This window comes from Xenopus tropicalis, chromosome 6 (genome assembly GCF_000004195.4).
Source record: "Xenopus tropicalis strain Nigerian chromosome 6, UCB_Xtro_10.0, whole genome shotgun sequence".
Lineage (NCBI taxonomy): Eukaryota > Metazoa > Chordata > Amphibia > Anura > Pipidae > Xenopus > Xenopus tropicalis.
Genome location: NC_030682.2, coordinates 70411880 through 70425802, shown reverse-complemented (window position 1 = coordinate 70425802; position 13923 = coordinate 70411880). Strand labels below are relative to the sequence as shown.

Sequence of the window (13923 nt, the reverse complement as noted above, 5' to 3'; positions counted from 1 at the left end):
AAAACATTGTAGATCATTTTGTCAGCACTTTTTTTTTCTTTCTTTAAAAACAAAACATAATAAAAAAATATTAGACAGAGAAATATGTTTGTCTTTGAATCAACAGGGTAATTTTTTTCTTTCTTTTTATAGTTTTGTTTTCTATATTGACTACAGGGCACAACAAGCAGAGCAGCTCATTCATCTGGATCTGAACCCTCTCAATCACATGCTGCCTCCCAGTCAAGAGAGTCCTTTGTGCCAAGCCATGGGAGTGCTTTCCATTTGCCTGATTCCCAGCATTCTTCAACACTTTATTATTCAAGCTCTACATTGCCAGCACAGAGAGTAAGCTCTCCCTTATCCATGCAGCAAGTAGGGTCCCCAACAAAACTGCAGAGGGTGGGATCTGCCTCAGAAAGCACTGGATACAGTACCACTCAAAGGGTTTCCTCGCCTAAGCAGTCCCCCAGCCGTCTTGCAAAGTCCTACAGCACCAGTTCGCCAATCAACATTGTGGTATCATCTGCAGGCCTTTCTCCTTCATCTGTACGTGTGACCTCCCCACCTACCATCCAGTCTAATATCTCTTCTTCACCTTTGCATTCGTTGAGTTCAACAATTGGTACATATGCGACGTTGTCACCTACTAAACGCTTAGTTCACACCTCGGATCAATACAATAAGCACTCAGAATTGTACGCCACTGCCACATTACAGAGACCTGGCAGTCTAGCAGGTAAATACTTGTCACTTTTCTGTCATTAATTCTTTTATCTAGAATCTAGCAACATATTCTTCATATTCATATTTACTGAGCAATTGCCAAAATGATATAAAATAACTTTGCTTAAAGTCATTCTGGGACTTTCAGTTCATCAACATCTGGGAAAACAAAGGTTAAGAAACCATAGCCAAATGTTTACTTATATACACTGACTTGTGATTAGCATGAAGTCAGTTATGATATTTCAAATAAAACCAGGGTCTGTTGCTAAATTTTAGTTCCAGCTTTCTGCTATTGAGGGATGCAAAGGGTGCTGGAATTGGTTTTTCTTATATTGCTAGAGTTTGATATTGCTTTTTAAATCTACACCACAGCTTTCAAGATTAATGCTTCACTAGGATCTTTAATTTTTTAAACTGTAACTCATCAAAGTATATGTAAAGTAAAGCACAGCGTTTAAAAATTTAGGGAATTTTTCTCTGCAACCCATATTTCCTGCAGTAAATATGGGGTTGAAAAAACCTGTATGATTGCATCCCCTAGAGCATTATTTCTTAAACTTTATTTCATGGGAACTAGATTGTATGGGATTTATTTTGTATCAAAAATTTTTTTTACAATTAGTGGTGTGTCTGTTTTTAGTTACTGTTGTCTCTTGTACAAAGAAACATCATTAAAAGGGGTCATGGAGACCAATCTTAAATAGCACTGTGACCCAATTGCAGGTCCCAGCTCAAAAGATTAGGAATTCCTGCCCTATTTAAGTTGTGTAAAGTAAAGCAGCTTCTCACAGCTCATCGGAAAATAAATACCTATGCCAAAAGAAGTTTTCTTGAACTCAAACCTTGTTCCTATCATGGCACCAATATATTAACATTATAAGGATGACAAGATTACATGAAACATTATCCTAGTTACAAAAATGTTGCAGCCATTTAAACTCTGTGAACCATAAAACCCCAGAAATCCGAACAGTGGAGAACTGGAAGTTGTTGTTCATAACAGCTGGGGCACTTCAAGGCTGACATCCATGGTGTCATGCTTTGACATGTAAAAAGAGCATGCTGGCATATAAATACAGTGCTGACAAAGATGCTGTGATACAACATAGATATGCTAATGAGGGGCCCCTGGCTGGTGTAATTACAAACAATTCAGACACACTGCTTTGTCATGCTGGCACTTTTGACAATATAGAGGTTAAAACTAATGCTGCGCATTATAATCCAAGCACAAAGTTCATGTAAATTTCACATGCTCGATATTGGCCAAAAATACTTATGGTTTTCTAAAATTGTCTTAATTACTTGTATGTGACCTGACTGGCATATTGTTAAAGGCTGATTTTCCTTGACATTGTCTAGGCTAGATGCTTCTCTAATAATGTTGTTAAGGTTGTACTGCTGCAGAGTAAGTGATATTTATTACACTCCGTACATGTATGATTACTCTGTAGAGTACAGACACTGTTTATGTTTGCTTAATAGGATACCAAACACATTCTTTTGTTAAATGAATGATTGCCTAATATTTTTCATCTTCTCGAACCTTTATTTAATAATAAGTTTCAAATTCTTAAAGCAAGTCCCCCAAGCAAAATTAGCCATGCCCACTCTATAGGCACTTGTAGGTCTCAATCCCTTGAGCTGTGTTGCTGCAGTGAGGACACGTGCTGTGTTTGCAGCTTGTTTGCTTTGTGTGCTAACTACTCAGACTTAACACTTGTTATAGCAAATTAATGTATAACTGGTATAGACTTAAACAAAATGACTACAAAACAGAGCAGGTAATGTTTAGAGAGTTGATGGCCAAGTTAACTAAGCTGCTTCTGGCAAGACTTATCTTAAACTCAGTACAGGTTTAAAATTTGGGACAAACCAAACCACCAAAAATACAGATTTGCTGGGCCCCAACAATAACTAGGCTTTCTTTAACTTTACCCCTGATGGTCACCATGCATGTAGGGGGATGTCAGTACAAAATACATTTATAAAACACATTTTCTGAAAAATTAAAAGTAATTGAAACAAGTTAATCTTTGTGCATTGCACAATTTAATTTACCTTATGAGAAAATGGCTAAGAAATGCAGGGAAGAAGTGACCTTAGACTGTAAGGTAATTTGGGTTGGGCCCTCTTTGTCACTTGTTTTTGGCTGTTGTTTTGTTGTCTATAAATCTGTATGTTCAGTGTATATACCCATTTATTGCACAGTGCTGCAGAATATGTTGGAACTTTATAAATACATATTTATGATAATACAAAACAGAATACTTGTTTTGAAAGAACTTTTTATTCAGCCCCATCAAATTTTTTTGTACAGTTATTCTTGCAACAATACCCATTCACGGTCTCCTTTGCTGAGTCTTTTGGCATTTTGCAGATTCTAGGTCACACTGTGGAGTTTTTTTCAGGAAATAGGAAATTAGCATAGTGTGAGCATTTAGCTGGAAATCAGGAAAGAAAGGCCTTTGTCAGTTTAATTTTAGCATATAGATTGCACCTTTTGTATATTTGTATTAATCTGGTTTAATCTTAGGTAATTAGGGAAATACCACTGCAGAGGAGTTTCTATGGATTCTAGGATTGTAGGATGTATTTATAGTTGTATTGCTTGTGCTAAAGTCAATTGACTGATTTAGTGGAAAAGCAAGCCATTTTCTATGATGTAATATTTCACTGATGCCAAGAACTATGCACCACATTTTGTAGGGTTGTACATTGTTCCACAATTTTCCTCATGGCTGTGCATATTGTTGTAAACTTGCCTGAAGTAGCATATGTTTTTCTACAACTTGCTTTAATATTACACTGAGGCATTTTTCCTTTATGCAGTGAATGCTCCTAACAATTCTTGTTCACTGAGTAGTTTCTTGCAAAGTAGACAATTTCCAGACTAAATGATTAATGTGCATGACAACAGTTTTATTCTCACTGAAAATCTAGTCCAGGATGTACTGTACTGCAAATTCTACTTAGATTTAGAATATTTTTATTGTTTATTTTATTGTTAAATAAGCCTATATTTTTGTATTATATTATAGCTAAGATTTTGTGTTACTTCATGTGGATTTTTTTCTAAAGGTTTTGTTAAGGCCAGTAAACCATGTCAAGATAAATACTATATTGTGGTCCTAATTAAATACCCCATTCATATGTTTTGCAGGCTTGCATCTCATAGCTTGCTATCATTTCTTGACAAATGTGTCTCTTGACCAAAGCTTTAATCTCACAGGCTGATTGCCCCTGCTGTTGCTTTTATAGGGGGGAGGGGGGATCTCCAAAGACTACCATTAAATGGATTTTCAACTTTTGTCCTAGAACCAACTAGAAGCATAACCTTCCTTCAGTATAACAGAAGTGCTACTGATCTGTGCAAACGTACTACAAACATACAAACAGTGGAGACTGATCAAAGTATATTGCCTTGCCCCATGTATAATTTACTTTATTTTACATAGTTTTGGAATGCTATAACACCCCTATTTAAATAATTTTTGTATATATTAGGAATTTATGGAGATAAAAAGTAAATAGCAATTATAGGCCTGTAAGTTTGACATCCGTGGTGGGCAAGTTATTTGAAGGCTTGTTAAGGGATCACATTCAAAATTATGTAGTGGAGAATGCCGTTATGAGCAGTAATCAGCATGGCTTTATGAAGGACAGGTCATGTCAGACCAATTTAATTGCTTTTTATGATGAGGTAAGTAAGAAGCTGGACAGTGAGGATGCAGTAGATATAATCTATTTGGATTTTGCCAAAGCATTTGATACCGTTCCCCACAAACGACTGCTTTCTAAGCTAAGGTCTATTGGTCTTAGTGAAGCCGTTTGCACATGGATAGAAAACTGGCTACAGGATCGGGTACAGAGGGTGGTTGTTAATGGTACATTCTCTACATGGAATAAGGTCCTCAGTGGGGTCCCTCAGGGTTCTGTACTGGGTCCACTTTTGTTTAATTTGTTCATAAATGACTTAGGGGAGGGTATTATGAGTAATGTATCAGTGTTTGCAGATGACACAAAACTCTGCAGACCAGTCAATTCTATCCAGGATGTGACATCCCTGCAGCAGGATCTTGACCAACTGGCAATCTGGGCAGCTAAGTGGCAGATGAGATTTAATGTGGATAAATGTAAGGTCATGCACCTGGGATGTAAAAATATGCAAGCCCCGTATACCCTTAATGGGACTGCACTAGGCAAATCCATAATGGAGAAGGACCTTGGAGTCCTTGTAGATAATAAACTTGGCTGTAGCAAGCAATGCCAGGCAGCAGCTGCAAGGGCAAACAAGGTTTTGAGCTGTATTAAAAGGGGTATAGATTCACGGGAGGAGGGGGTTATTCTTCCCCTTTACAGAGCACTGGTAAGGCCCCATCTAGAATATGCTGTTCAGTTTTGGTCTCCAGTGCTCAAACGGGACATTACTGAGTTAGAGAGGGTCCAGAGAAGGGCAACTAAGCTGGTAAAGGGTATGGAAAGTCTCAGTTATGAAGAAAGACTGGCCAAGTTGGGTCTGTTTACACTGGAGAAGAGGCGCTTAAGAGGTGACATGATAACTATGTATAAATATATAAAGGGATCATATAATAACCTTTCTAATGTTTTATTTACCAGTAGGTCCTTCCAACGGGCACGAGGGCACCCACTCCGTTTAGAAGAAGGGAGGTTCCATTTAAACATTCGGAAAGGATTTTTTACAGTGAGAGCTGTGAGGTTCTGGAATTCCCTCCCCGAATCAGTCGTGTTGGCTGATACATTATATAACTTTAAGAAGGGGCTGGATGGATTCTTAGCAAGTGAGGGAATACAGGGTTATGGGAGATAGCTCTTAGTACTAGTTGATCCAGGGACTGGTCCGATTGCCATCTTGGAGTCAGGAAGGAATTTTTTCCCCTCTGGGGCAAATTAGAGAGGCTTCAGATGGGGTTTTTTGCCTTCCTCTGGATCAACTAGTAGTTAGGCAGGTTATATATAGGCATTATGGTTGAACTTGATGGACGTATGTCTTTTTTCAACCCAACTTACTATGTTACTATGTTACATAGTTAATTTCAGTTGAAAAAAGACCAAAGTCCATAAAGTTCAACCCTTCCAATCAAACCCCAACCCACACACACTTAGACCCATGCTGAACTATCTATACACTCACAAAACGCTTACACTGCTTCAAATGAAAGTTCCATTCCTCTAATCTAAAGTGGTGGCCTCTGGTGCGCTGATCATTTTTATGGGAAAAAGAACACCACCTATCAATTGATAATCCCCTCTAATGTACTTGTACAGAGTAATCATGTCCCCATTTTGTATATATTAGGAATTTATGGAGATAAAAAGTAAATAGTTACATAGTTAATTTCAGTTGAAAAAAGACCAAAGTCCATAAAGTTCAACCCTTCCAATCAAACCCCAACCCACACACACTTAGACCCATGCTGAACTATCTATACACTCACAAAACGCTTACACTGCTTCAAATGAAAGTTCCATTCCTCTAATCTAAAGGGGTGGCCTCTGGTGCGCTGATCATTTTTATGGGAAAAAGAACACCACCTATCAATTGATAATCCCCTCTAATGTACTTGTACAGAGTAATCATGTCCCCTCGCAAGCAAGGCTGTCTTCCATTCATCTACCTCCTTGATCCATATTAAATTATATGTGCCTCTCAGATCGAACTTAGAGCAGATGGTGGCATTATAAAAGAGTTCAGAAAACAAGGGAAGGGGGTAACGATTTTTGACTGATTTATTCAGACCTCTGTAGTCAATGCATGGCCTTAGACCCCCATCTTTCTTCTCTACAAAAAAGAAACCAGCACCCACATATCTTATAAATCCTTTTTCCAAATATTCTTTGATAAATTCCTCCATGGCCTGAGTCTCAGAAAGAGATAGAGGGCAAGTTCTAACTCAAGGAGGGGAAGAGCTAGGAATTAACTCAATGGCACAGTCATATGGCCTGTGTGGAGGACACACGCGCATGGAGATAGAAGATGGTGGGCTTCCCCACAAGAGAAGCGGCGGGCATCCCTACCGCCCCACTAGACCACCAGGTATCGTTACACACTCAGTAATCTATTCTTCAGCCAGTTTCCTATCCAAGTTTTTATATTCATTGGTGGTCATTGAAGTTTGTCCCTGCAAAGCTTCCCTGCATTTATTTCGCTTACTACGCACGTTACTTTTCTAGTTTCTAGGCAAGTTACGTAGTTTTCTAAGCAGTTTTTACGGAAGCTACGTAAATTGCATACGTTTTGGAGTAACTTTATGTGTAACATACACAGTTTGCTTAACTTTCGTGATGCAACTAGGCCCCCTTACAGGAGAAGATTTCACAGGGCCCGGTACAATTGTTCCCTCTCTTCCCCCCTGATGGCAGCCCTGTGTTTAGGCCTAGCATTGCTCTCCTCCCCATCGCTAAAGAAACTGGTCTCTCGGCTATTAGAGAGATCAGTCCCATCTAGAACTGCCAGTTCATGCTTTGATCTTCTTCACACAATCTGTCAAATCTGTTGGGATGCACAAACCCCATAGCAGCCTCCTTTTTCCTTTTCCCCACACTAGATTTTCTAACTGTTACCCAGCTTACTGCCTTATCATCCTGCTGCTGTTCTCCTCCCCCCACCAATCTATCTGAACCCGCAAACTCCTGCTTAGAGACTTCTCTCAAGATTGTCAGTCGGGCACAGTGTTGCAATTTGTTCCTCTAGGGCTCTAATGTGGGCCTCTAAAGTGGCAATTAAGTCACATCCACCACAGAGGTAAGCACTTTGGAACTTAAGTTCTAAGTCTGCATTCATGTGGCAGACTGTGTAGAGTCAGACCTTCAATCTTGCTGCCACTCATTCTCCCAGTTTCAAAAAGCAGTTAACAGATAGAGAATGTTCTTTTTCCTCATAAAAAGAATCAGTGCACCAGAGACCACCCCTTAGGATTGGAACTTCCATTTGAAGAAGCGCAGGTGGTTTTTCACGGTGAGAGCAGCAAGGTTGTGGAATGCCCTTTAAGATGTCTTTAAGAGGGACATGGATGATTTATAATATCAAAGCCTAATGTGATACTAAAATCTACAATTAGTATTGATGTTAATATATATCACATAGCCTGTCTTCTTCTGCACTTCAAAATTGTATTGTTTATAGCAACAATCGGGCCCTTTGTGTAGATTTGTGAACTTCCTCTATATAAAGTCATTGGCAAAGTTATCCAGCCAGAAATACACAGTGCCGGATTTCAAATCTATGCGCCCCGAGGCTGCACCTATTGCCCCCCTCCCCCCCGCGCACATGCACGACAAACATCTCCCAGTGGCACCCGCTGTGTGTGCGCCATTTAAACTCCCATACAGAGCAGTAGGGAGAAGTCCCCATTTCTCTGTATGGCCACTAAATGTCAAAATTTCATTGCGCACCTAAAATTGTGCTGCCCTAGGCCCGGGCCTTTGTGGCCTCCCACAAATCCGGGCCTGGTAATACACTGAAATGCTCAAGACCCAGAATATATCGAGGGTAATTGAGTGAGCATGTCCCTCTGATCCCATCTCTATACTTAACCCTTGTTTGTTATAAAATAATGTAAAAGCACTGCAACCATTTCTTAAAGGTAGTTTGGTACTTTGTGTGCTCTGCGTACTAACGTATAGTTATACTTGGCACTGCTTAGTCCCTCCTGCCTACCGTTCTTAATTGACCACTGTTGTGCTGTTTGACACACAGAAACCCTGGAGCTACCGCCACCTCTGGACCAGGCAGTAGCTTCAGGGTTTCCTTCAGCTGCATGAATCAATCACTTGTGTCTGAAGAATTGGGCCAACATGTCACTCTCGCAACAAATGCCAGGAACGATGCATTAAGTTTACGGATAAGCGCAAGCACAATTGAATTAATTTGATCCATCAGTGCAATGCAATCGCGTCAGGTACAATGTTCCCTTTTGACCTCCATAATGCAGGAAAAACATGGTGATTGCACTCAAAAATTACAATGCACTTGTGTACTACCCCTAGTAAAAAGCAATATTGAAATCTTGCCACAGATTCTCAGCCACACAGAGGTCTGAGCTTGGACCAAGCCATTCTAAGACTTTTTTTAATTTTAAAACATCAATGTAGCTTTGGCTGTGGGTTTAGGGTCTGTCCACGTCTCTTACAGACTAAAACAGTTACTGTATTTGATTTAACCCACCTTTCCCTCGGTCCTGACCAGTTTATCAGTACCTTCAGAGGAAAACATCCCTCAACACGATGCTACTACCACCATACTTCACTGTGGTAATGGTGCTTTTAGATTGATGAGCATTGTTACCAGAAGTGTTTTGAGCTAAGGCAAAAAAGTTCAGTTTTGGTGTCATAAGAAGAGAAAAGGGAACCTTTTTACTCGTTTACTGTGTCTCCCTACATGCCTTTTGGCTAACACTCAACATACTTTGAAATTTCTTTCTTTTCACCACACCTCCTTAAGGCCTATCTTGTGGATCATCCAGATTATAGCTGTACTATGGAAAGTTTCTCCTGTTTCAGCTGCATATCTCTTCAGTTCATATAATATTTTAAATGCCCTCTTTACCTGGTAACCTGGTTTGGTGGATGACCATCTGTAGGCAAATTTTCTAATCTTTCCATATTTTAATATTTGATTTAACTATGTTCCAATGTATATTCAGAATATTTTATCTGAATTTATTTCAATAGCTCCAAGATATTTATGAGGCTGTTTGCTAAGATATGTTTTCTAACAAAATTTAAAATCATAAAGAAACTGGTGTATAGAATTATAGTTTATACATATGAATATTAAACAATGTGTTTCTGTGTGTAGCTTGTGATTTTATATATGAATATATATACTTGTTTAGATTGTCAAACAAAATAACATCTAATATCTAAATAACAACTAATCAGCAATTAGCTAAATGTTCTTTTTGGTACTGAAACAAAATGTTACAGTGTGGAAATTAGCTTTGTAAATTTAAAGGTATCTGTATTTTTTTTATTGAGCGGTAACCACAGTTACTACTCAGTAAAAACATACAGACAGAATATGGCAATCTTACTGTCCCCTATAATATATATAATATACTGTATATATTATATATAATAAATAGATTTTAGATACATATATATAATACAGTATAGTATAAAGTGGGTGACTATAGGGAAGATTTATCAACATTTTTACAATTTCCATGTTTTTTTTAATGTTGCACATTTATTAATTTTTCATAAATTTTTAAGGAGTGAAGACGTCAGAGAAAATTATTCTCAGGTTACCAACCCTATTTTGGAATTTTTTTAATAATTGCACTGCTAAGATTATATCATAACAGAATTGTCTTGTGTATCCGCTAGATAAAATGGTTGTTGACATTACCTAGAGTAGAGTTATTTATGCAAGAAAACAGCAGTAAAATGATAAACCACACAAAAAATAATATTTATCTTCAGGAGACAAGTTGTTTCTTGTCTAAAATCTAGCTAAAGTATATGTCTTAACTTTTTTTTTACTTCTACTACCTCCCGCAGCAGTTGTTACTATGTAGGCGATTAACCCTTTTACTACCAGCATTTTGGTCAAAGCGGAACGTGTACTGCCAGACAGTTTTTAAACATTTTGCACTCTTTCAATTTAGGGGCCTTTCCTTGGGGGACTTTTCGTTTACCCAGGAAAACTATATATTGTTTTTTTCAGGACAACCTAAGTTTTCAAAATATGGTAGAATTTTTCTGTAATTCCAATTCTGTAATGAGATATAGGCTTCTAAATGTCTAAAAAATGAAAAAAAAATCACATTTTCCATAATATAAACACATATACCAGAAACAAAAATAATTTTATGCACGAAAATACAACTGATTTTGAAAGTACTATGTCTTCTGATCGTGCCAATACCAAACACATATAGTTTTATGGAGAATTCTCACTTGTATAGGTCAAAAACTCCCGGCAGTACACTACCAAATTTCCAAAACACTGCTCCAGAAAGCTGCATACTTTAGATTTCAAGGCCAAAACTTCAACTAACAGAAGGTTTATCCCAGAAAATTATACATTTTTGGAAAGAACAGATTCTGGGGAATCCAGAATAGAACTGTCTGTCTACTCCAAACTACCAAGCTGCAATGTTTTCCTAAAGTTATTGGTTTTTAGCAAAATTTGTGAATTTTTTGAAAAATTTGAAAAATTCCAGTCTATAGTATGTTATTTCCTACAGGTCATAAAGTAACCAGATAAAACACCCTAAATTTGAATGCCAGGGGTCCACTGAACAGTTTGAGATCCAATATGTATAGGTTTATCTAAGTATGTGGCATGTAGGGGCCCCAATGTGAACATACCCCCGTATGATCTATCATTTCTGTCATTTCAGCTCCTGCAAAATCTACACATTTACATCATTTTATACGGGATAAAGCTACAAAAATGCATGCTCACCCCAGAAAGTCATATATTTTTGGAAAGTACACATTTTCCTGAATCTAAAATGGTTACCCATGTCTTTCTACTCCAAATTACCAAGCCGCAAAGCTTTCCTAAAGTTGGCGATTTTGATTACATTTTCAAAAATGCCCTCAAAGCTTCCACTTTGCAGCATCTTATCTCCCACATAGCATTAGGTACCAAGATAAAATGCCCTAAATTTGAATGCCAGAGGTCCACTGAACATTTTGATACACAATATGTTTAGGTTTACCTAAATATGTGTCATGTAGGGGCCCCAATGTGAACATACCCCAACTGAGGTCAACTGAACAGTTTCCTGCCCAATATGCATAGATATACCAAAGTCTGTGGTGTGTACTGAACCCAAAATGAAAATAGCACATAAGCATTTCTCACCTGCCAACTTATATTTTGCACACAGAGCCCCCTGGTAGCATATTATGTGCCGTAACACCCCCTAACTATACAGAGACGCCCAGAAAACCATATATTTTTGGAAAATACACATTCTGACAAATCCAACATGGCTAAAGAGTCCTTTCTATACCAAAGTACCAATCTGCAAAGCTTTCCTAAATTTAGTGGTATTTATGACATTTCAGAAAATCATCTAAAAGTGCAATTTGTCAACTGAACAGTTTCCTGCCCAATATGCATAGATATACCAAAGTCTGTGGTGTGTACTGAACCCAAAATGAAAATAGCGCATATGGATTTCTCACCTGCCAACTCAGCTTTTTGCACACAGAGCCCCCTGACAGCGTATTATGTGCCGTAACACCCCCTAACTATACAGAGACCCCCAGAAAACCATATATTTTGGAAAAAACACATTCTGATGAATTTAAAATAAGTAAAGTTATTTTTCTACACCAAAGTACCACATGGCAAAGCGAAGTTAAAAAACATATCAGGAATACTAATACAGGGATAAAAATGCAATAAAACCACAAAAATTGTGCAAATTAGTGAAACAGCAAAATAGGTCATATGACAGTGTAGTTAGTGGTCAGAATATCTGATCCAATAGTCAGGCTGTCAAAATAAACAGCTTTTAGGAAAAAAACTAAGACAAAGGGGTAAAATAAATAAGTAAAAAAAAAAAGTGTTTGTGTATACATGTGTATACACATCTAAAAGTTGTGTCACAGTGTGTATATGAATGTATAAAAGTGTGCTAAAGTGGGGGGGCGTGGCTTGCCTTGGAGCAGTATGGCCGCATAGTCTGTGAGCTCCGTGACAGCGACCGGCGATTCACAGCGATAGGAGACATGGGGAAAACAGGCAAAAGCAAGCCTGAGAGGGAGAAGACCCCTAATAAAAGACAAACGGCACCTCAGAGCGACATAGCTCCTTTATTTCTAAAACGAAAAACGGAGCGCTACAATTCCAAGATGGTGCTGGTCAGTGAAACGCAGGAGGAGGAAGCTGATTCCAATAGAGAGCTCTCTGATCAGGAGAGCGACACGGAAGTAGGATTTGACCTGCAAACCTACATGGCTAACCTACCCTCGAAAGCAGACATTAAAGATATGCTGCGAGAATTAACTGACACCATAAAGGAAGAGATACAGGACATAAAAAAGGATATGCTTACACTGGCTGCAAGGACAGATGACTTAGAAAACAGCATGAGTAAGTGCACAAAAAACCAAAAATCCATTTATTCTCATATACAGAAACAAGATAATATAATCCTTGATCTACAAAGGCAGTTAGAAGATCAGGAGAATAGGAGCAGGAGAAGCAATATAAGGGTGCGGGGAGTGCCAGAAAGGATTCCCAATGAGGATATACGCAATGTTCTCCAACTAATATTTAACAAAATATTAAATAGAGACTCCTCCACGGAAATCCAAATAGAAAGGGCACATAGGGTCCAGAAACCGAAAGCCGCCCCTTTAAATGCTCCACGTGACATTTTGTGCTGCCTGCACAGCTTCTCCTTAAAAGAAGAGATCCTAACAAAATCTAAAGATGTCAGTAATCTCACATATGAGGACTGTGCCATAAAATTGTTTCAAGATCTGTCCAGAACCACTCTGGCCAAAAGGAAAATGTTGAAACCACTTACTGACACTCTCAGAGAAAACAACATATTATACAGATGGGGATACCCCTTTGCACTCACCGCAACCAAAGATGGAGTTACAGCAGTGATACGCATACCCACGGATACAGAAACTTTCTTAAGCAAATTACATTTACCTGCCTTGGACTTACCCGGATGGATGCCAGATCCAGGGAAAATGCCGGAGTTATCTTTCGACTTGCAAAACGACTGGACACTGACACCTACAGCTAAAAGAACACCACGAACCCCTAGGACCCCTAGGGACAAAGCGAGATTTTCACTCACCTGAGTTGGACCTAACAGACTGACCTCCAGTGAGCATTTGGAACTGTACCCAAAGGAATATCTGCTTCCTGCGAACTTATAAGAAAGCAATTGACTCTAGCATTATGATAAATAATTCGCAGAAAGCCAACAAGATCTAGAACAGCTGAAAGAATTTTAAAGGATCTAACATCTCATAATCCAACTGGGTAATTATAAGATTGTCTATAACGGTTAAACTGATTTTGACTTAACTTACAATACAATACCAGTGTACAAGGTTTTTGTTTATAATGTTATATAAATGACCTGTTCTAAAGTTACCCTATCGTTATTCTCACATGGTTAATATAGAGGTTACTCTCGCCCCCATAAGTAACCCCCCTGTCTCCTAAACAAATTATTCATTATATAGAAGATACGGTGGGTCTGA

General features: G+C 38.4%; 1 protein-coding gene across 12 annotated transcripts in view; it reads left to right on the top strand.

The window, feature by feature from the left end:
- Nucleotides 1–13923, top strand: part of ctnnd2 (catenin delta 2) — a 494372-nt gene that overhangs the window by 277716 nt on the left and 202733 nt on the right. For all 12 annotated transcript variants that reach the window (XM_031903685.1, XM_031903679.1, XM_031903678.1 and 9 more), the window contains one exon: nt 157–718. In XM_031903685.1, the coding sequence (XP_031759545.1) occupies nt 157–718 (562 nt within the window). The remainder of the gene's footprint in view (nt 1–156; nt 719–13923) is intronic.